The following is a 20,371-nucleotide window of genomic DNA, read 5'->3' on the forward strand; positions in this document are numbered from 1 at the left end:
AGAAGGTAGTTTTTAAATGTTAGCTGTGTGCTAGAACCATACCTATGAATACTGAATTTGCAGGAGACGGCTGTGTTGGGTATCTTGTTACTGTAGAAGCACCCTACAAGCTTTCTGTTTAAACTAATATCTGCCCTTGTTAATGGAAGAACAGTGCCATCTTCAACTTGATACTAGGTTCTTGTTTGCAGTGTAGCTAGCAAAAAGCAGTTGGTTCAATAACTGTGGCATTAATTTTGTGGTAAGATTCGGTTATCAGTTGATTGTGAACGCCCCACCACATAAATGCTTTTAGTAATACAGTGAGAGAATCTTGGCATGAAATGGATTGTTCTCCAAGAGCTCTCTAAATCTTATTTAAAGCGGAATGCAAATCTGTGCAGAACTTGGTGCATATTATCGTTGTTTGTTTCTCAAGTATAAGTTTCTTTCTTTAAGGCATTCTGGCTCTGGTGTTGGCAGAGTTCATTTTGGATCAAGATATTCTTGCAGGGGAGCTCTCAATAACTACTTGATATTGATGCAAAAGATAAATTGTTTTAAAAGAACCTTGCAGAACAGATTAACTTTTTTCATAATCAATTTCTATTAAAGATAGAACTCAAGAGAAAAAAACATCTTCATTTTCCTCTATATGACAAAAAGCGTGTTGTTATCATTTTCTACTGCATAAACCCATTTGCAGCAAAGTTCAGGCTGTCTTTCAGCTATTTACATCAAAGTGAAATATTCTGCTTCTGAAGAGTATAAAGAGGATGAATGAAAATATGGATATTATTTCAGTATTCATAACTGTAAATTTTGCAGAATAGCTGATTGTTGTTTATCAAGATCAATTTATCTGGCTTTGTAGGCTTTTAAATGTAACCGCTCCTTTCAGGCAAGTGATTTGTTTGCTTGCCAACGTAGGTTTTTAGTGTGTACCTGTCTGCTGCTGCAATATGACAAAAACCTTCTGTAATTTTCCACATATCTTTCTAAATTAGCTATAGGTGAGGTTATAAAGACCAAAATGGTCTTTACATCAAAGGTCTGAAATACTGTTGCATTCAGCAACTGTTACGTATTTGTATGACTTGGTTGTATTTTTGTTACAAGGCTGCAGAGATTCTCTACAGGCTGTTCCTCTGGCTTTCCAGTTCTTGCGTTCATGAACTTGATTTTGTCACCTGTCACAGCTCTGACAACTTTGTTTTCCTTGGTGCTATTTCTGTATCCTAAGTATCTGTAGGTTTCCTCTCAAAACGACCTTTTCCCGAAATGCTCTTTATGTTGTGTGGCTTTTTTTCACTTCTAAACTCTGTCTGCTTCTGTCTCTTCTTTAAGCCACCCCATGATAACTCTATAAACTTAGTGAGGGCTGTATGTTCTTCTAGCATGATGGAGATTATAATATTGGCTTTGGAAGCTTTTTTCCTTAGATAAAATAATAATGTTCTTTAATGGGCTGAGATTTGTGAATAAGCCCTACAAAACCAAGAGATGAATCTAAATAATATATGATGCTGATATTGCACACGTTTGCCTGACACATCTGATTAGGACATAGTAAAGATTCGTATACCTACAGTATTGCCAAATTTGGAACACTGGGTTGGAGTTTCTGCAGTCATGTTCAATGCCTGTCTCACATTTTTCCTCTGCATGAAACTACAGTGTGAACAGAATCATAGAATGGTTTGGGTTGGAAAGAACCTTAAAGATCATCCAGTTCCAACCCCCTCCCATGGGCAGGGACACCTCCCACTGGATCAGGTTACTCAGAGCCTCATCCAAACTGGCTTTGAACACCTCCAGGGATGGGGCAGACATGACATCTCTGGGCAACCAGTGCCTCACCACCCTCACAGGAAAAAATTTCTTCCTAATACCTGATTTAAATCTCCCCTATTTCAGCTTAAAACCATTACCCTTCATCCTGTGATAGGACAGGCTGTATTTGTGAACAACTATAAGCAATAACATTTTGTCATTGATAATCTGTTTTTCTCTGTGTTCTTCCCAAAATAACTATATACTTCAAGGTTTGCAACAGAAACTTTGTTTTAGGGGAGTTGCCTGTGTATTGGTGTTTGCATAGATGTCATTCCCATGAAAACTTGGCCAAACAAAATTAAATGACAGACCTTTGAGAATTTTATTTTTATGTGCTCATTAAACACAGGCAAGAACTTTGTAGTTAAAACCTCTGAAATTGCGTTGTGGTGAGATGGGACTAGTCCAGGACGGCACAAAAACCTCTTTGCAGTTGCAGCTCTTAGTTACGTTAGCCTGTGTTTGACTCAGCCCCAGAGCTGAGGACTCGGAGCCTGTTTTTTCTGTCAGCTTGTTTCATGCTGGGGACTGATACCAGTGCAAAGGAACCCAAAAGGATGTGTTTTGTAATTTTTTTTCTTTTTTTTTCTTCCTTCCTTTCCTGTATCTCAGATCCCGGTGTTATTTATTTCACAGCATGGATGTGCACTGAACTGACAGAGGACCCTGGCTGAAACATGAATCATTGTCTAATTTTGTCCCTAGGAAGAACCACTGACGTGCTATGGAAGTTGGGTTTATAGAGAATAAGGCAAAGTGTTGGAGAAGGGTGTAGAGGGTAAGAGTAGGGCAGTTGAATGCTGCCTTGAGAAGTAATTTTATACATGACTCTTAATTTTGGAATTGAAGTCAGCGGGGACCTCTGTGGGGCTCCTCTTGTTTGTCTTGTTTCGAGCTTTGTCTTCCCAGCCTTTGCTTTTTGTGCGTGTGAAATGGAGTTATGTTCAGGGAACAATAAAGACTTCCCTACTCTAATAACGAGTACCCCAGGATAAACTTGGAACAAAACCATTATCTGTGCAGAATTTGAATCGCATTCAGGAAAGAAAACCCATGGAGTAGCTGCAGCTTGGTGAGGGACTGCGTGCTCGGTGCCCGAAGCTGCAGGGGAGGGGAGGAAAGAACTGCCCCACTCTCTAACTGAGCACCCAGTATAGGAGGACTGATCACCACAGGGCTCGTTTGGCTTCCAGCCATTCTTGCAGACCCTGGGAACATCTCGGAGGCGCTTTAGGGGGTTGTGTGACGTGACATGCCTGTGTGTGCACGTGCTACGTAACGCTTAGGGGTGAAATCCAGTGCTTTCAAGAGGTGTTACAACTATGCACGTAGGGCCCATTGTATGAAAAAGGAAGTGATACAGAGCCAAGGTGAACAATTTAGACATCTCAAGGCATGCACATAAAGTGGCCAAATTGCTCAGGCTCTCTTTCTGGATAATCTCATTTTCTAAATCCTAGCGCTGTGGATTAGGGATTAGTGTCGTAGATTTTCTGGTTTTGGCTTCCTGTTTTTTTAATCATTTTGAGACTATATATTAATGAGTTTATTTTTTGCATGCTTGCAGTAGAGTGAACTTTTTCTAATTTTGTTGCTGTATAAAGGATTGAAAACAGTTTGAGGAGTCATAACCATTTGGTTTTAAACATATGGGCTGTGGGAGGGTATCTAGCAACAAGCTTCGAAATACAGATGGGTTTTCTTTTCTAACACAGCCATACATTATTAACATGAATAATTTTAAGATATGAAATGCTATCAAGTGGAGATGTTGGTTACTTGTAAGATCATCGAATCTGAGTAATACAGGTTTGGGACTGGGTTGCTGAGGGCTTTATCCAGTTGTCTTTTGAAACCTCCAAGGATGCAGCCTGCACAGGCTCTGGGCAGCCTGTCCGTCTGATTTCTGCCTCGAAATAAAACCTTTCTCCTCCTACTAACCCTGAGCCTTTCTTATTTCAGTCCACACCCCTTCTGTTTACCTTTTTATTACCTAGTTTGTAAGGTTAAGGCCCAGATTTTGCAACCATGTGTAGAGGAGCTTAACTCTCTCCATTTAAGTAGGCAAGGTGAAGCAGGAATTAAAGAATATTATAGTGTCTCCTTCTGGGTCACATTAATTGGATGACATGGCATTAGTGCGTGCCACATCTTGGAGGAACAGGATACAGATAAGCACTAATCACTTGAGAATTAGCTTAATACAGTTTTAAGCAATCACTGTTAAATTTCCTATTTCAACCTGAGCATCACAAATGCTGAGGATCCAAAGCATTGTCAGAGTTAGCAAGCCATTAAGATCCATTTTTCCTACTAAGCATCTTACAGTGTAGAGATAAGATGAGAAAGAAAGTGAGTTAATTAATGTGAATAGGAAATAAAATGAAAATTACTGTTCTCATCATATAGTTATCTGATTTTGCTGTACTGATGTTATCTTATCTTGTCTAGTTGTCTTATTTTCACTTCATTTTGCTATATTTATTATGTTTATTAATTATACTGTACCTAACCTCTACAAGTGAAATACTTCCACATGGGCTCAGTGCTACCTAGTTAACTTGTATCACCAGGATTTTAACCTGTTTTATTTGCCACTGTTGTATTTAGTTATATTTCAGAGATGCTAATAATATATTTCCTTCGATAGCTGGACTACACTTTACAGTAACTTTGATATAAAAGACAAAATCGAATACTGTAAGCCAGAAAAATTCAAAATTTCAAAGAAGTAAAAACAAGTAGTCAAATTAATGGTTGATACAGCTTTGAGTAATTCCCCCCTTCACTTCTCCAAGAGCTACAATAGCATAATCTTGATTTGTTGGCACCTTTATGCAGAAAATGGCTAGTGATTAGATCTAGTATAAAGTTTACTTCCAGAAGCTGAAGTAGCCTTGAGAAGTTGTTGAGTACTTCTGACCTTTTAGACTAAAGGGAAGTCTGGCATGAATTCTTGAAGACGCTCTTTCACAGAACTAATTCACGATAAAGGCCTTAGAATAATGCAGAAAATATTAAACAGAAGACTCATTTTTTCATATAGATTTCTGTTCAAGGATTATAATTCACACGGGATGGTAATTTAAACAGGAGCAGAAAGGGCAGTTTCACTAAAAGATAATCACAGACTAAAACAGGCTGTGAAGATTTGGTCCACGTGGGCTTGGGGTGTTACAGACTTAGTTCATTTTCTGCATATCAGTGCAATTTCTTAATAGCTAGATTTTGCTAGACTTCAGCATTTGCCATTGTCCTGACAATATATCCTAATAAAACTTGTTTTCTGTCTTAAAAAATTTCAGTGCTGAATCTACATTAGTTTGTGAAAGACAGATGTAGGCTCTGTTTGCTTTTGTTTGTAAACGTGTCTTCTGTTTTTTAGGAGAGGATTTTGACTGTTTTGTGTCCTCAGTTTGAGATACGGTTATTAATAAAATAGCTCAACATTTGATTAAACAATTGTTTAGTTTCACTAGTTAATCACAGTTTTGGACTGCTAATTTAAATACTGTCTGGAAATTCTTATGAAGATACAATGCTGAATACTTTCTACTGACTGTTTTAGACTGTTGCCATGTAGGTGGAACTTCATAGTGAGGCTTTAAAACCTACAGCGATGGTGTTGCCCAATAAACATTTTTTTACTGTGTCTGAGCTCAGAGCTCCATCAGAGGCAGCACAACTGATCCTGTCCTTACCAGAATTCAAGTTGACCGTACGCTAGTGAAGCCTCTGGGGTAATGATTCAAGCCTTTGCCCCTCTTCAGAGTAGCAGCTAAATTGGTATTTAATTGGGAGTTGGATGCAGTGAGCTGATGCGTGCAGCAGTACGGGGATGCCATTAACCTGGCTCTTCTGCAGCAGAAGGCGGCGTCAGTGACTCCTGTGTCTGGCATTCCTGCCAAGCTCTTGAATGTATTTCTCCTAGCAGGCATAAGTAGAATGTTGAGGGAAATGGAGAATCAACTTTGGATATATTTCTTTTTCTATTGATTTCTAGAGCAGTGTAAATTTTTTGGTACCTTGCCTTTTTAGCAGTCTTTAATGTTTCATCAGTTTCCTATTTATTGAAAGAGAAAGTAACCTGGTTTTTCTTCTTTCTTTAATAGTAAGAAGTATGTGTTCTTTATGCGGAAAAGACAAAATATAAAAATATATTTGGAATCTTAGCAAAACCACGTAAATTTCCTATGCAAAATATTTATATTCTGAAAAAAACTTGTTTTGGAATGTTTGCTAACAGTATCAGCATTTTTGATACAAAAGCAGCTACCCCCTCCCTTAAGTACAAGTGGGGTTTTGCCACCTTTTATGTTATCTCTAGCTTTTGTGCTACATCATATTAATATTCTAAAAAGTCATCGCAATAGGGAGGAATTTAATAATCTCATTGATTGTTTCTGCCTTCTAACTTCTCATTTGAGTTATACTTGACATTACAGGATGCAGTCGGATAGGCAGTAAGGAACTTAATCATTCCTCTAAGATGCTGTTTCACTGCAGTTTAAAATTAAGGTTTGAAAGAACTCTGAATATTTTTTAATGTTACTGTGTTCAAAACTGAATCATATTTAAAAAATCCAAGCAAGCAATGCCAATTATGGAAAAGTTAAGGTTTTCTCCTGAAATGATTGCTTTGTCTCATGTGGGCATTGGCTATATTGTTCTCGCCTATCTACAAATAGGGTGAAAAAGCTCAAGACTGAGGTGGGTCCAAAACGGGAACATACTGTGAAAAGAGTCTGTGGTACATCCAGTGGGTCAGCCAGGATGATCCTCTGGCTCTGGCACTTTTACTGACAGCTTGCAGGGTCCAGTGCCGTCAGAGATACGCAGATTTTCAGTGCATTTAGAACGGTTTAATCTGATTTTCAATTTCTGTTCCTAAAAAGTGTTTTGTTTTAAAGAGAAATCAAGTCACTCTGTGCAGCATTTGTCGTGCAAAGTCTTTGCAAAGATGTGGCGTGTATGTATCTAGATTTAAGAGTAGCATTAGCATCCTTATTAACAAAATGCTGCATTTCTTTCAGAGGCTTCGGAACTGTAATATTTGACTTGAGGAGCATAAGCTCCTACAAAGCAGTCTCTCTTAGGGGTAGTTTTATCAGTGAATTTCTCTTTCATCCCTTCTGGCTACTTATCTTGTCTTAGGAATTCAGTCTTCTCATAGTTCCCCTGTTTTGCACTATCTTCTGGTTTTAGACTTCTTGCCTGCAGCATATATTCTCCTAATCTGTCAAAAAGCTGAGCTGATTTTTGCTAAAGCTTTCCCTGGAAGCATTGCTTTAGGCGAATGCCCAGCACTGATAGCTTCAGTCCAAATGGCTATTCTGGTGGGAAGTACTGAGGGGCTGGACCTGCCTGCTACCCTGTTAGTCTGTTAGCAGGGGAAAACTTTAAATCTGCATTTCTGGACTTGTTTCATTTGCAGTAAGTATAAGCAGTAGAAACTGGAAAGTTCCTTAATTTAAATCTGCTGACTAGATATCAGAGTTCTAAAAAATTTCCCATTAGAATTTTGTAGCTAATGAAACAAAAACAGTTTTCCCTGATGGAAATGTGCTGTGTTGGTACCTTCTCAGGCTGCTCCGAGCAAGAATTTGCACAGGGGGTTAACTCAGAAAAAGGGAGGCAGGGTAGGCTTTATGTGCTCCTAAACATTGCTCTAAAGGAAGGATACGTTAATTGGTTCTTTCCCCTGCACAGAACAGCATCGATCCCTTTCTTGTTAGCTGGTAAGTAGAAAAGATGGATTTGAAGTTTTCCATCTATTTTCCTTCACTTATAGGTGGTGAGGAGACAACGTATAAATAACTCCAGGCCTTCTGCCTAAATCAGAGACTGAAGAGCATTAAGCGGAAAATCCTGTGCTTTGCAGACCCAGCCAATGTTTATGACTTCATTTTAGTTTGTATTGTCACTGCAATTAATAGTCAGCTTTTTAACTTTCATCTGTACTTGATTACTTGATTTTTCTGAAATACTGTAATACTAAGATGCATTTGTTTTCCTCTTACCTGCAAGGCATGAAATCATTCAGCTGTTTCTTTTTAAGGCTGTAACGGAGGAGGACCATCAAGTTGTCAGTATGAAACACATCATGGAGCTCATGATGGCTTCATGTCATGTCCACTGCCTATCTGTTATTCCTTCACAATAACACAGCATGTGCCAAAATGGATCTCTGAACTGATAAGCTTTAGCAGGGGAACCTCTGCTTTGGAAAAATAAGCAGCAGTGTCCTCTTACCTTTTGGCCCTGATCCAGAAGGTGCTTCCTTCTGGAGGAGAGACTATATCAGGTACAAACAATCTTTAACTAAACCTTTAAGCAATTTTTCATTTTGTTTTTTACACCACTGTGCACCTTCACAGCAGTTTTGCTAAAAGGCTAAGGCTTCACTTTGCGTGGTGTGTGAAGACTGCAATTGTTTCGTTTAAAGAAGTTAGTGGTGCTCTTTGTGTTTGGCAGGACATTTGCCCTGCATGCTTTCACACTTCTTCACTAATACAAAACTACATAAAAGCCTGGGTAGCACTGTCATTTTACTGATAAAACTGTTTAGATTCCATCTGGTTCTCTTTTCTCTAAAGACTATCTCTCAAAATAGTTTCTTGAGTCTCTAGTAGTTACCACTATAGAAATCAATTTGAAGTATATTGGCTTCTTGGACAGGAAACGCTAAGTATCTCCATTTATGTGAAAATGAAGCCCACACCTTGTAACACTTCACATCCAAGAGCTACAGCAGAACTAGTGACCATAATCATTTATTCCTCATCTGAAAATTTTAGACTTAAACAGGTGTTGAATTTCATCAATTTAGAGATGTTAAATTTATTGTTTGGTTTAAAACTGTTACTTTAAAATCAAGGGTAACGACTAATCTTGCATAGTGAATAAACCGTTACTTATACCCAGGAAAAAGTGGGAATATTAGTATTTTTAACCTACCTATAGATAATACATGCACTGTTCCTGCATGTGTCGCAATTAGCCGTGTCTTGACCAGTCCGATATGAAAGCCTACAAAGACAAGAATAGGAGGTCATTAAAAAGTTTTTGCCTTCTATGATACTTCGCACAGAAATCAGAACTCTAGGATAATTTATTTTAAACTTTAATATTGAATACAAAAAACTAGCCACTGGGAAAACAGGGGGAAAACAGGAATAAAAAATAGCATATTAATTTTTATTGAGCAATGGGAAGGTTACGTTATTTTGGAAAGTGTTTTTAATGACTGCAAAGAGAAAATAAAAATTATTTCTTACACTTTTGTAAGTTAAAAAGGAAAACAACAAGGAAACCAAGTTAAATGAACCTCTTTTTACATTAAGCTGCTGTGTACCAAAGTGATAAACCATAGATAACGGTGACAGTGCTGCTTGCTGGTTTATTTCCTGCTTTCTCAAATATGCGCAGCTTTTCCTAGTTTTTGATGGATGCATAGGGTATAAGACTGGAAATAGGCATCCGTTTGGAAATTTTGTACCTCAGCAATGAGGTCTGAAGATCTGTTGTAGTGATGTTTGTCTTAAAAGTAAGAAAATATAATTTAAATAACTCTTCCTGTACTCACCTGACTACAGTTGTCCTTCGTCACACTTTGGTTTGAAGTCTGTTACAGCAGTGTCTCTTAATTTACGAATGGGTTGTCTCTGACTTGGTCAATTTGAATTAAAAAAAAAATTATTTTTTAAGGTATGCAAGTACCTTTTTATACATTGAGATTTTATTACACTAAATTAAAAAGAACACAGTTGCCTGCCTATCAACACAAATGTTCTTGCATCCAAATAAATTTAACAGTAGAATTTCGAAGTCAATATTTCATCATGGAATCATAGAATGATTTAGGTTGGAAGGCATCTTAAAGATCATCTGCTACCACCCCCTGTACCATGGGCAGGGACGCCTCCCACTGGATCAGGCTGCTCAAAGCCTCCTTCAGCCTGGCCTTTAGTACTACCTTTTTTGTAAAATCACAAACTAAAAATCTTTTCAGTTTACATAACGTACAGACTATGATCTGCGAAGTTTCTTCATAGGTTTTTTTTTTTTTTTTTTTAATGAGAAATGGTGAAATATACCTTATCTGTGGAATTTGGAAGATGTGGAAAATAGGATACGGTCAGGATTACTGAAGGAAATGCTTCTGAAGTCAGGTTTTACCCAGAAGGTTGGGACCTTCAACACCAAGAAGTTCAACTAACTGACTTCAAATAATTCTGTGTTGGCTTTGCTTAAGAGGGGCAGCTCTGCACCCTCCCTGCCTTTGCTGTAGGGACAAAGCACATTTTCCTCTGCTTCCCTGACAGAGTAACTAATGAAAAATCTACCAGCTGCAGAAAAGTTGACTTAAGTTTTGTGATAAAACATCAAACCTTAAAGGGGCTACAGGAAAGCTGGGGAGGAGCTCTTTATCAGGGAGTGCAGGGATGGGATGAGGTAATGGTTTTAAGCTGAAAGAGGGGAGATTCAGATCAGATATTAGGAAGGAATTTTTTCCTGTGAGGGGTCGTGACGCACCAGGGTTGCCCAGGGAAGCTGTGGCTGCCCCATCCCTGGAGGTGTTCAAGGCCAGGCTGGATGAGGCTTTGAGCAACCTGATCCAATGGGAGGTGTCCCTGCCCATGGCAGGGGGACTGGAGCTGGATGATTTTGAACTCCCTTCCAACTCAAAGCATTCTATAGTAATATGAAGTAATGGGAAGCAGTACACAAATGGCTTAATGTGCTCATCCCTAAGATGGAAAATCAGCTTCTCCTAAATGCTGCAGGCTATTTATTTATTTACTTTAGTGAACATACTGTTTTGTTCGAAAACAATCATCTGGTCCCGTGTCACTTTTCCTTACTATTTTAAAGCGTTGAATATTGGTTTAAGAGTTTATTGCATCACTTATTATTTTATATAGATTTATACTTCTAAATATACCTGAAGTTTACTAGACCAAGCTTGTCTTCACAGGTGACATTTTTATTTCCACTCTGATTTCTTTGATTATCTATCGTTTGGGATAATGTTAAGGCACAGTGCTCTGTGCCTGGGAATACAGCTCCTTGGGATGGTGGTAGCACAAACAGCAGCTCATAATAGGGTAACTCTACTTTTATAATAATGACTATTTTTCAATTCTAAAGCAAAATGCAAGGTACAGTTATTGCTGATGTAGTTGGTTTTCTTTACTTGAGGAAGGCTTGGATTTAAAATTCGATATCAAGTAATTATTCCATGGCCTCAGAAGTACTTCTTAATCAGAGGAACGTACTCAAATTAACTAGATTGCTAAATTGTAAAACAAGAACAAAGCCAGATGTGCAAAAGAACTTCTACAAAGCAGAATTTCTATGTTAAGTGCTATTCCTTCTGGAAAAAGAAACCAAAGCTGCTACCCAGTGCAGGTTGTTTATGTTTGATTATATTTACTTTTGATGCCCTTTAAGAGAAGTGAAGTAGCGCCTGGTTTTCATTTCGCCTTTTAAAATCTTTGAGAAGTTGACATTCAAATTGTGATCACACTATTAAGCTTGGATTTGTAAAATATTTTTTTCATAGCTGATCATCAAATATTAAAAACACTTACTAGAAACAGCATTTAAAGTTTACAGATCAGTTGATGAAAGCCTTTATTTACTGGAGACATAAAGGATATTTAACAATCGCCTTCAGAGTAAACCAGCAAAGTTGTCTGAGTACCTGTTTGTAGGTAAAGGTATAAACACACTGCCTTGTGTGCGAGGTTTGTTTTCTCCCCATTACTTTCCAGTTGGGACACTTTCATTCATCTTCATAAGCGTGCAAACTACCATTCAAATGCACCGTTAATTATGGCTCATAGACACTAACAACCTCCTCCTCTCTGCCAGATCCTCCTGTTTCTGCACAGTGCTGGGGAGTTTGTTGTCCGTGTTTGGCGTGCCTCTCTGCTCTGCTGCTTAAGAAATACTTCAATAATACTGTTTTTAATAAGTTTTCCGAAGTCCAGTGTTTACAAAAGGAGACTATATTATCCCAGTTATTTATCCTGCTAAGACCTGTCCCTGTTATCCTGGATTGCTGTGAGCTGAGCCCCATGACAAAGAGCGACGGTGACATCTTATTTGTAGAATCACTTAGGAAAGCGGTTGGTTGTGTTTTAGGGACGTGTCTGGTGCTTTCAGGGATTTACTCTGGAAGAGCAAGGTTTGTGGCAGCAGTTGTAAAAGCAAAGTGGTCAAGTCATCTGTTTACAGTGAATCTCAACAAGTCTTTATTTTTTCCCCTGACTGGGGAGTTTGAGAACCATGGCTTTCACTGTAGGACTGGGAAAAAGATGATACTTCTTTGTTTCAAAGAGAAGGGAGGATGTGTATTCCTCTGTGTGCTGAAAACCATGAGTGGAGAAGAGAAGGGATAAATTGGAGCCCCCAGGAGAAATCTGCAGTGGTGGTGTATCCCAGTGATAGCCCACTCAGTCTGGCACGGAACTTAGAAACGCTTCATCTGAAAGTGGGATTGAACACTCAAAGAAACATATTGCAGTACTAAAAATCATACAGGTAAGTCTCTGAGTCTTTACCTTCCCTGTATGCTCACACTCATAGAACAGAAGTATGTGCATGGTCACTGTATTAGTTACTGTGATGGTTCATTCGCCCACCACTTGCCACCAGCACTGTGCCCATCTTAACAAAACAGTGTATTTTAGGTGCAATAAACTCACTAAATGGGGGTAGGCTGCTTACTCACTTGGCAAAAGCCGATCTTAGCGTGGATGTGCCAGTTGAGTCGCGAACTCTTGTTCTGCTTCCATATCTGCTAGTGTTTTCGGTATCTTATTAAAACTAAGAGATCATATACACTTTCGGTTAATAAACTGGTCTTTCTCAAAATTGAGTTTTCAGTATTTTATTTAAATCAGCTTCTAAAGCATATGATGATCTTTAAATGCACAATAATTCCAGACTCTCAAATACTTAAGATGTATTTCCTAGTTGATGGTGTAAGGCAAACTCATTAGGCTGATGAAAACGGTCTTTTGATATAAATATTTAAAAATGATACAATATTTGGATGATCAGTTTGAAACACTGATTTCTCAGCTTATACATTCTGCACTGCTTGATTTTAGCTTTTTTCTCTTTCACAAAATACTGTTTATGGTGATACGTGTTTTTTCTCGTCAGGTGTAATTTATGTTGAACTTTTCTTAAAGCATCATTTTCTGTATTGAATGCATTCAGTTTTTCAGAGATGATTTTCCTTTCAAACTACAGATTTAGTAACGTTTCCTTCTCTGAACCATCCTGTTGTTGGACTTACTGTAAGCACAGAGAACACTGCATGGTGTCACAGTGTTTGGTTTCCAAAGGGCAGTTTGAAAGCTCTTTAGCCAGGACTGTGTTGTTTGAGTGCTACTACAGCATAAATTCAATTATTTCTATATAAATTAAACTCTTCATGAAACAGTTCTGTTGTTGATACCTCAGGGCTTTGGACTTTCACGTTCTTGTTTTCACATAATTATCTACATAAACACTTGCATGGAACTCATCTACTTCATGCCAGCAAAGATTTTACTTTTGGCATAGCATTTCCGTGTAAATCTTAGGCACTGAGGGTGATTAGCAGTTGCAGATTCACGGAAAAATTGAGGTTCCAATCAGTGTTGACTGCTAAAAACAGTTTGTGAGCACAGTCTGGATTCAGGGGCAGAGTTCTGGGGCATTATGCTTTCCTTGTGAGATGGAGTTTTTTGGATGAGCTGCTTTTTTTCCCTCCTCCTCAAATTAATTTTAAGGGTATTCCATTACAGAGGAGCTCAGGCTAGACACCAGTACATTCTTTTCTTCATTGGTGAACTAGGCAGTGTTTTTCTCTTAAGAGTAAATCCTGTAAAATGTGAAGTTCTGCACAAAACAAAGATTCCTAGAGAAAATTTGTTTTCTTTTTAGAAAAATGAAAATTGTTTTTGGTCTGTTTTAGATCCAAAGCGGAGTATTTCACTTTGTACTGAACGAGATGCCTGGGAGCCAGGAGTTTCCCCCCAAGCTACAATTCCTGTAGGCAATGTACTTCACATAAAAATAATCACAGCATTAAGCTTTGCAGCTCATTTTACCAGTTTCAACATCTTGATTTTGAGAATGCCTCACTGGTTTAAATACAAGAAGTATTACATTTTATAACTTGCTTCAGTCTCTCCCTTTTTTTTTGTACGTTCTTCAAGAAGTTTACACTTGATGACGGTGAGGTTGTGCTGTGCTGTCTGGTGCGTAAGTTGGGGCACCTTCGCTCAGCTGCGCTGCCCCTTTGATGTGTGGACGTGCCATAATGCCATATCGCACTTGGGAAGAAGAAAATCCATCAGCCTTAAAGTGAAATGGAGATCTGGTTACGCTTTAGGTACCGTAACCAAAATTTGTAAATGTTGAATGTGAGGTTGTTGATTTCGCCCTTATCGGTGTTGTCTATGTCTCCTGGCCTCATCCTGACTGTTACCACGTGATGTGGTCCCTTTGGTGCTCTGGTGGACTCTGTGATGCGGAGTTTGTATGTTTGTGCTGCAAGTATGGACTGCTCCCTTCAGGTCTCCTACAACAATGCAGCACGTAGAATTTGCAAAGAAGTCTCTTTTTTTTTTGCCTTTTTGCCTTCAAAAATAGCAGTTGTGCACTCTGGCCGGGAGAGGGGTATTGATCTCGTGAGGAGAGAGTAAAGACCTGTAGTTTACAGAACGGATCTGCTGGTTTTAAGATGCAAGGTGCAGTCAGGGCGGCGCTTGGCGTCTTTGCCTTTTAATACTAGTTTGTTCTTGACACCTACTTCTGGCTTCCATGAGTAAGACCCCACCAAATCTAGCCTCTTCCTCTACCAATCAGCAACTTCCCAATTTTTCCTCAGCATCATAGTAAGAAAGACGATGTAATTTATATTTGGAAAAATATCCTGTGGATGCTGAAGGAAATATTTTGGTTCAGTGAGGTTGCTTTCTGGGCAACCGGCTAGAACCTATACTCCGTTATGATCTTCTTTTCAAAACCAATAAAAGTAGACTTGAGTAAATACGGGTTTTGGTGGGGTTGTTTTTGCTGTTTGTTTGTTTTGTTTTTAATCCTATCAATATAGCCAAGTAAACACGGCACTGCTCATTCCTAGTTTGATGGGATGCATACTGATATGCAAGAAAGGAACTCAGTGTATCTACTGGAATGTTTAACCAGCTTCCCCGGCATTTCGTATAATTTCTGTGTTTCATACTACTTTAGCATCTAGCGTGTTTTGGTGTACACTCTCAAGAAGTTATTACTCCATTAGTTTCCTTCTTTGGTACCTTACATCTTGTGCTTTCTGTTTTCATATGGATGTGTGCGGATGGGCATTGATAGTCTCACGTATTACGTAGTGCTGTTTGCTCAGGTTCTGGAGAAGCTGTGGGTATAGGTTAGTGCTATTGCTGTGTCTGCATCTAATTGGCTGTGTCCCCTCAGGAAGAGTCTCTCATCTCCATACCCAGTTTTTCATGTATTTCTGCTATCTACATTGCATATTATTTTCCGGAAGCTTTCATTTCATTGCATTTCTTTTAGCATTCTTGACACAACCTGAGCTTAACCTCAATTAACACTTCCAAGTATTAAAATATTACAAGGAAGAGCAACCATTTTGCTGAGATGGACTGGCAGTAACTAATAATAGGCTGCAATTTGCAGAGCAGCCTAAGGAAATTACACCCTCTAAATCCCTGTGAAATGCAGAATTCGTGCACCTGCTTGAGGCTTTTTTTGAAAATACCAACTGTAACATCGAAATCTTTGCATCTTACTAGTTTTTTTCCTCATTTAAATTAGAAACCCCATTGAGCTGAGAGAGGGAGGCTCTGTACATACTCATTTTTTTTTTTGTTTGTTTGTTTTTCTGTTGTTTGGTAGGTAGGGAAGGGGCACTAATTCAAGTATTCTAGACATCTTTAAAAATAAACAAAGAAACAAAACCTAACAGAGTGATCTGGAAGGACTGATCTGTTACATCGGGATGTCTTCCCTTGTTTGCTGGAACATAAGGAATGCTTCACGTTAATTGAGTTACTTAATGGCATGATTTTACAGAAGTGGCTGTGCTTCAGAGTGTGTTTATGCTCTGATGGTTCTGCTCTTTTAGATGATACTGATGTTCATCATACTTTTGATGTATTACCACCAACAAGGAGGATAAACAGACTTCAGTAAGTCGTCTTTTTTGTTGATGTTTTTATTAAAATATAGTGAAACAAATTATCTTAAGAAGGCAGTGGGCCTTTGAAGTGGTTTTGAAGTGACAGTTCTAGCGATGCTGAATAGCTGAGGAAGTGTAGACCATAGTTCTCCTTAAGTCTTTGTATAAATGGGTATTATATTTCTATGCTTGGCCTAGTCCTGCTGAGACTATTTATAGCATAGGTAGTTAAACACACCAGTGTTATCTGTCTTTACACAACAATGGTTTAAAAATAAATAGTCTAGTGGAGAACTTCTCAAAACCTTTATTTCTTACTGTAAAGTATTACAGAGCTGATATTGCTAATAACTATGCTTCGAGAGAAAATTACCCGTACTTACTATGAACATAATTTGCATTTTGGCAGCATAAGAGGACTTCACTATGCCACGTGTAGTTTAGTTGTCTTTATGAATTGACTAAGTCATGTTTTAGCTACGTAAACTGAAAGAGAATCACTTGTATATGTTTTGCAGATTAATATAAATCCTGTTTAGCCACATAGGTTTAGTCTAACCTAGGAAACAATTGCCATCCTAGCTTGATGGAAAGCCTCATTTAAACAAATTCGTATCAGCAAAATCATGTTTCTGTAGGATTAGTCTGCCTCTGGTTCCCTTAAGAACTTATATTTTGTTGTTAAAGGTATGCACAGGTGTAAAACATCTCAAGACAGCCTTTGGCTCATATAAAGGGGTTCTTAAAAATCACCTGTCCAGTAGAACAGATGAAAAAGCATTTTAGCCTTAGTGCTAAATGTGTTTTCATTACATTCATAGTTACCAGTTAGTGGCTTTCGTTTATAAGCGATAATGGTACAGCCTGATAAAAATCAAGAGTAGTGTTGTGCTTTGAGCGATTATCTTGAGGCTTTTTTGTTTGCTGTCTACAGCTGGATGCAAACTTTGAATTGTTTCATGTTTTTCAGAGGGTTGGGTTTTGGCATTTCATAGAATCATAGAATCACCAGGTTGGAAAGGACCCACTGGATCATCGAGTCCAACCATTCCTAACACTCCCTTAAACCATGTCCCTAAGCACTTCATCCACCCGTTCCTTAAACACCTCCAGGGAAAGTGATTCGACCCCCTCCCTGGGCAGCCTCTGCCAGTGCCCAGTGACTTTCTGTGAAAAAAGAGGTTTTGGAGGTTGTTTGGTTTTTTTTTCTGTTTTTATCTCCTTGGCTTTCACCTAAAGATTTTTCATTTTCACTTACTTGTTTCTCCATGGAGCATCCCTGGCCCCTTACTTGCATTTAAGAGGATGTGTTCCCCTTTACATCACAAAACAGGGATTAGCTCTATGAGCTGCATGAAAGTCCTTGGACTTTTCAGAGCAGCTAGAGAGAGAGGTGCCTCAGTGTGCCCTGCATCACGTTAGGATTTCTTGCGTTGAGCTTAGTTATATGCGCTGTAGATGGGTTGTGTTACAGTTAGGAGTAGAAGCCAGCTCTTTTGCAAGCTACAGAGCAGTAACAAAGAGCAAGAAGAGCTGTGGAGCTGTCTCATTCCTCTGAGAGGTTGGCCCAGCTGGAAGCTGTTGGCTGACTTGCCTACGTCACATGGACTTGTACCCAGGATTTGCCTTTGTGGTGGTTCTTTCCCGTACTGGTCTGAAGCTGTTGGCACAACATTTCTGGGAACCATCAACATACTCAGCAGCTGCAACGAAGCTCAGTGCCTGTGCACTGAAGAACACACATAGAAATCCTATGGTACAGAGCCAAGCACGAGCTGGTTTGCCTCTAGGGTATGTTGGGAGCTGGGGAGCACTCACTGAGAGCTGCGTGGACCTCAGCAATACCAGCTACGCACCCTTAATATGAATGTCACAGTGCCAGAGGCACTGGGTACTTGGACTCTACATTATCCTTTTCTCTTAGCTTAGATCCCCGATGGCCAGCATGGGTGGGGTGGTTTTGTTAAAGCAGTTACTATGTGAGGATTAACTAAACCTTAATGCGTACAGTGTTCCTCTCGCCAAAGAAAAGAGTAGCCTGTGGGTTGCCGGGAGCGTGGGAGGCAGCCCGGAGCCTGGGTAGATGCGCAGTGGCACAGTTAGAGGGACCAACGATCATTCCATAGTGATCATGGACTACGGCCAAGCAGCCTCTGGCTGTCAAGATAGTGGGGAAGGCTCGAGTTGCCCTGCTGGATACAAGTACATAAAAAAAAAAAAAAAGAAAAAAGAGGCAAAAAACACTGCACAAATTCAGTGATTTTTGAATTTTTTTTTTTTAACTGATGTCACAGAATGGAAGCAGAAATACTCTGATGCTCTAAAATAACGCCAGGATAATTTTTCCTCTCTTGTTCTCCTATTTATCTTGTTGTTATAGGGGTGATATTATTCATTTGGCTTCTGAAAATACTTTGAAATGTACAGAAGCTCAATGGTGAGATTTTTTTCAGACTGTTTCCAAGACAGTAGTTTGTTGTCTATTGCTGAATCCTGACAGTTGGAAGCAGATGACTAATTTTCTTTTCGAGGTATTTGCACTGTGGGTGTATGGCATGACTCCCAAAACAGCAATTCAAGTGCTTTCACCCCGTAAATACATTTTCTATTATATTCAGGTTAGCCAGGGAGTGAAAGTAGTTTTTTTTTTCAAAAAAAAATACATATTTTAATAGGGCTGTCTAGTGATTTTTAAAAAGCACCCTTAAGAGTAGAGAGAATTTAAACGTATTTTAGGTGAAATCGCAAAATCTTATAGGAATTGGGTGCATACGAGGTCTAGCATCTCTCTTGAATATTTTTGACCCTGTCGTCTCATCAGAAAAAACAGGAGGATAATTAAAATGTCAACTCTTTGTATTAACAGTAATTCAGGGAATTTATTCGCTCTAGTTGAGTAGCAGCGGTATAGCTGGCATATAATTCTTAGGCCAAACGCATCCAGCAGATTACTGGAGGGCGCACTCCAGTAGTTATGCTGAGATGAGGTTGGTCCCTTTACCCCTTGCACTCTAAATCTCTCTGCCGTGACTTGCTCCTGACCTCAGAATGTTGTTACTCAGATGCTCTAAGACTTTTAAACCTGCAGCTCATCATCAGGTCTGCTGCACCCATCCTTTTATTGCAGCTTCAGAGCGTGATATGTTCCCCTTCTGAGTTCCCATTCCTCTTCCATGCCTAAATCCGTCTAATTTTATAATTAATTTCCTCTGCGTGTCATTTTTGGGACCAGCCGGGGTGATGTGCTCGGTAGTGTCATCATCAGGCAAAAATCCCTGCCCGCAGCTCATGCCTTCACACCTTCCTGTTGCTCCTACCCTGAGCTGAATTGTTTCTCAACTACAGAGTGATTATTCGACTCCCTGCACTATGACTAACAGCCCTTGCTCAACCGCAGCAGAGAGATTCAAAACTGCACTGTTTTAATGCAAATAAAATCCTCTCAACTCGTCGGACCAAAGGTATTTCATAGGTACAAACTAATAGTGTGTTCACAGGTGAATAACTGTAACCCCCTGGATTGTGCTTGACTCAGACTTTTAAATTAAGATTACTATCAGGCATTGTTTCTATAAAGGAGGGGGAGGATGAAAGGTATAAGAAGTCTGCGGTATTTCTTTATCATTTCAAAGTGATTTGAGATTTCACTGCAAGCTCACATGCTCTGTGTGCATTACATCCATAAGCCTATACCAGCTTACAATAACGACACCAGCCCTGCTAGGTGCAAACCAAAGAGCTTGTTTAAAATTCTAAATAGTATGCAGTAGCATGAAATTGAGAATGCGGAGTACGATTGCTGGCCACTGATCTTGCTGATTTTGTGGTACTTGCAAACAAGATGGGGAATTGTATGGATAAAAAACAGCAGGAAGGACCCTGGAGTGCTGAACCCTTTTTTCTGTTGCATCTTGTTTAACTCTTTGCAGGTCTCAGTACTTTCTATTTTCCCATTTGCTTAAATACTAGTAGTTGGAGAATTTTGCTGCAGTATGGGAGAACCTGTAGAGCAGCAGCTCGGCATTTGCTTGACCTTTGAACACGGATGCTCAGACAGGTCCTATCCCTGGGAATTTTTTCTGAGCTTCTGTGGATGACAGTGAAGTAAACAAATTTCTTTGCATTTACCAAAGAAATCACCTAAGTCATGCTGGGTTGAACTGTTTCAGTGTGTAAATTGCTGTGTTAATGTCAAAATATCTCTGCTCATCTCAATCCAGGCTCTCGTGGTGATCAGTTAATAGACCACACTCAGCTTCTATTGCATCTTCTCTGGATATTGGAACGAAGAGAAAAATACAGTAGCATACCCAATACAGTGCTGCCTGTCCTCTTCTGGTTTGTGCATGTAGC

General features: G+C 39.2%; 2 protein-coding genes across 3 annotated transcripts in view; one reads left to right on the forward strand and one right to left on the reverse strand.

Moving 5' to 3' along the window:
* Positions 1-20,371, forward strand: part of DOCK1 (dedicator of cytokinesis 1) — a 321,093-nt gene that overhangs the window by 113,669 nt on the left and 187,053 nt on the right. The window lies entirely within an intron of this gene.
* The window catches only part of INSYN2A (inhibitory synaptic factor 2A), a 50,260-nt gene that overhangs the window by 4,967 nt on the left and 24,922 nt on the right, over positions 1-20,371 (reverse strand). Inside the window, exon 3 of the mRNA XM_054072205.1 lies at positions 8,773-8,844. Within this exon, the coding sequence (XP_053928180.1) occupies positions 8,773-8,844 (72 nt within the window). The remainder of the gene's footprint in view (positions 1-8,772; positions 8,845-20,371) is intronic.

This window comes from Cuculus canorus, chromosome 7 (assembly GCF_017976375.1).
Source record: "Cuculus canorus isolate bCucCan1 chromosome 7, bCucCan1.pri, whole genome shotgun sequence".
NCBI lineage: Eukaryota > Metazoa > Chordata > Aves > Cuculiformes > Cuculidae > Cuculus > Cuculus canorus.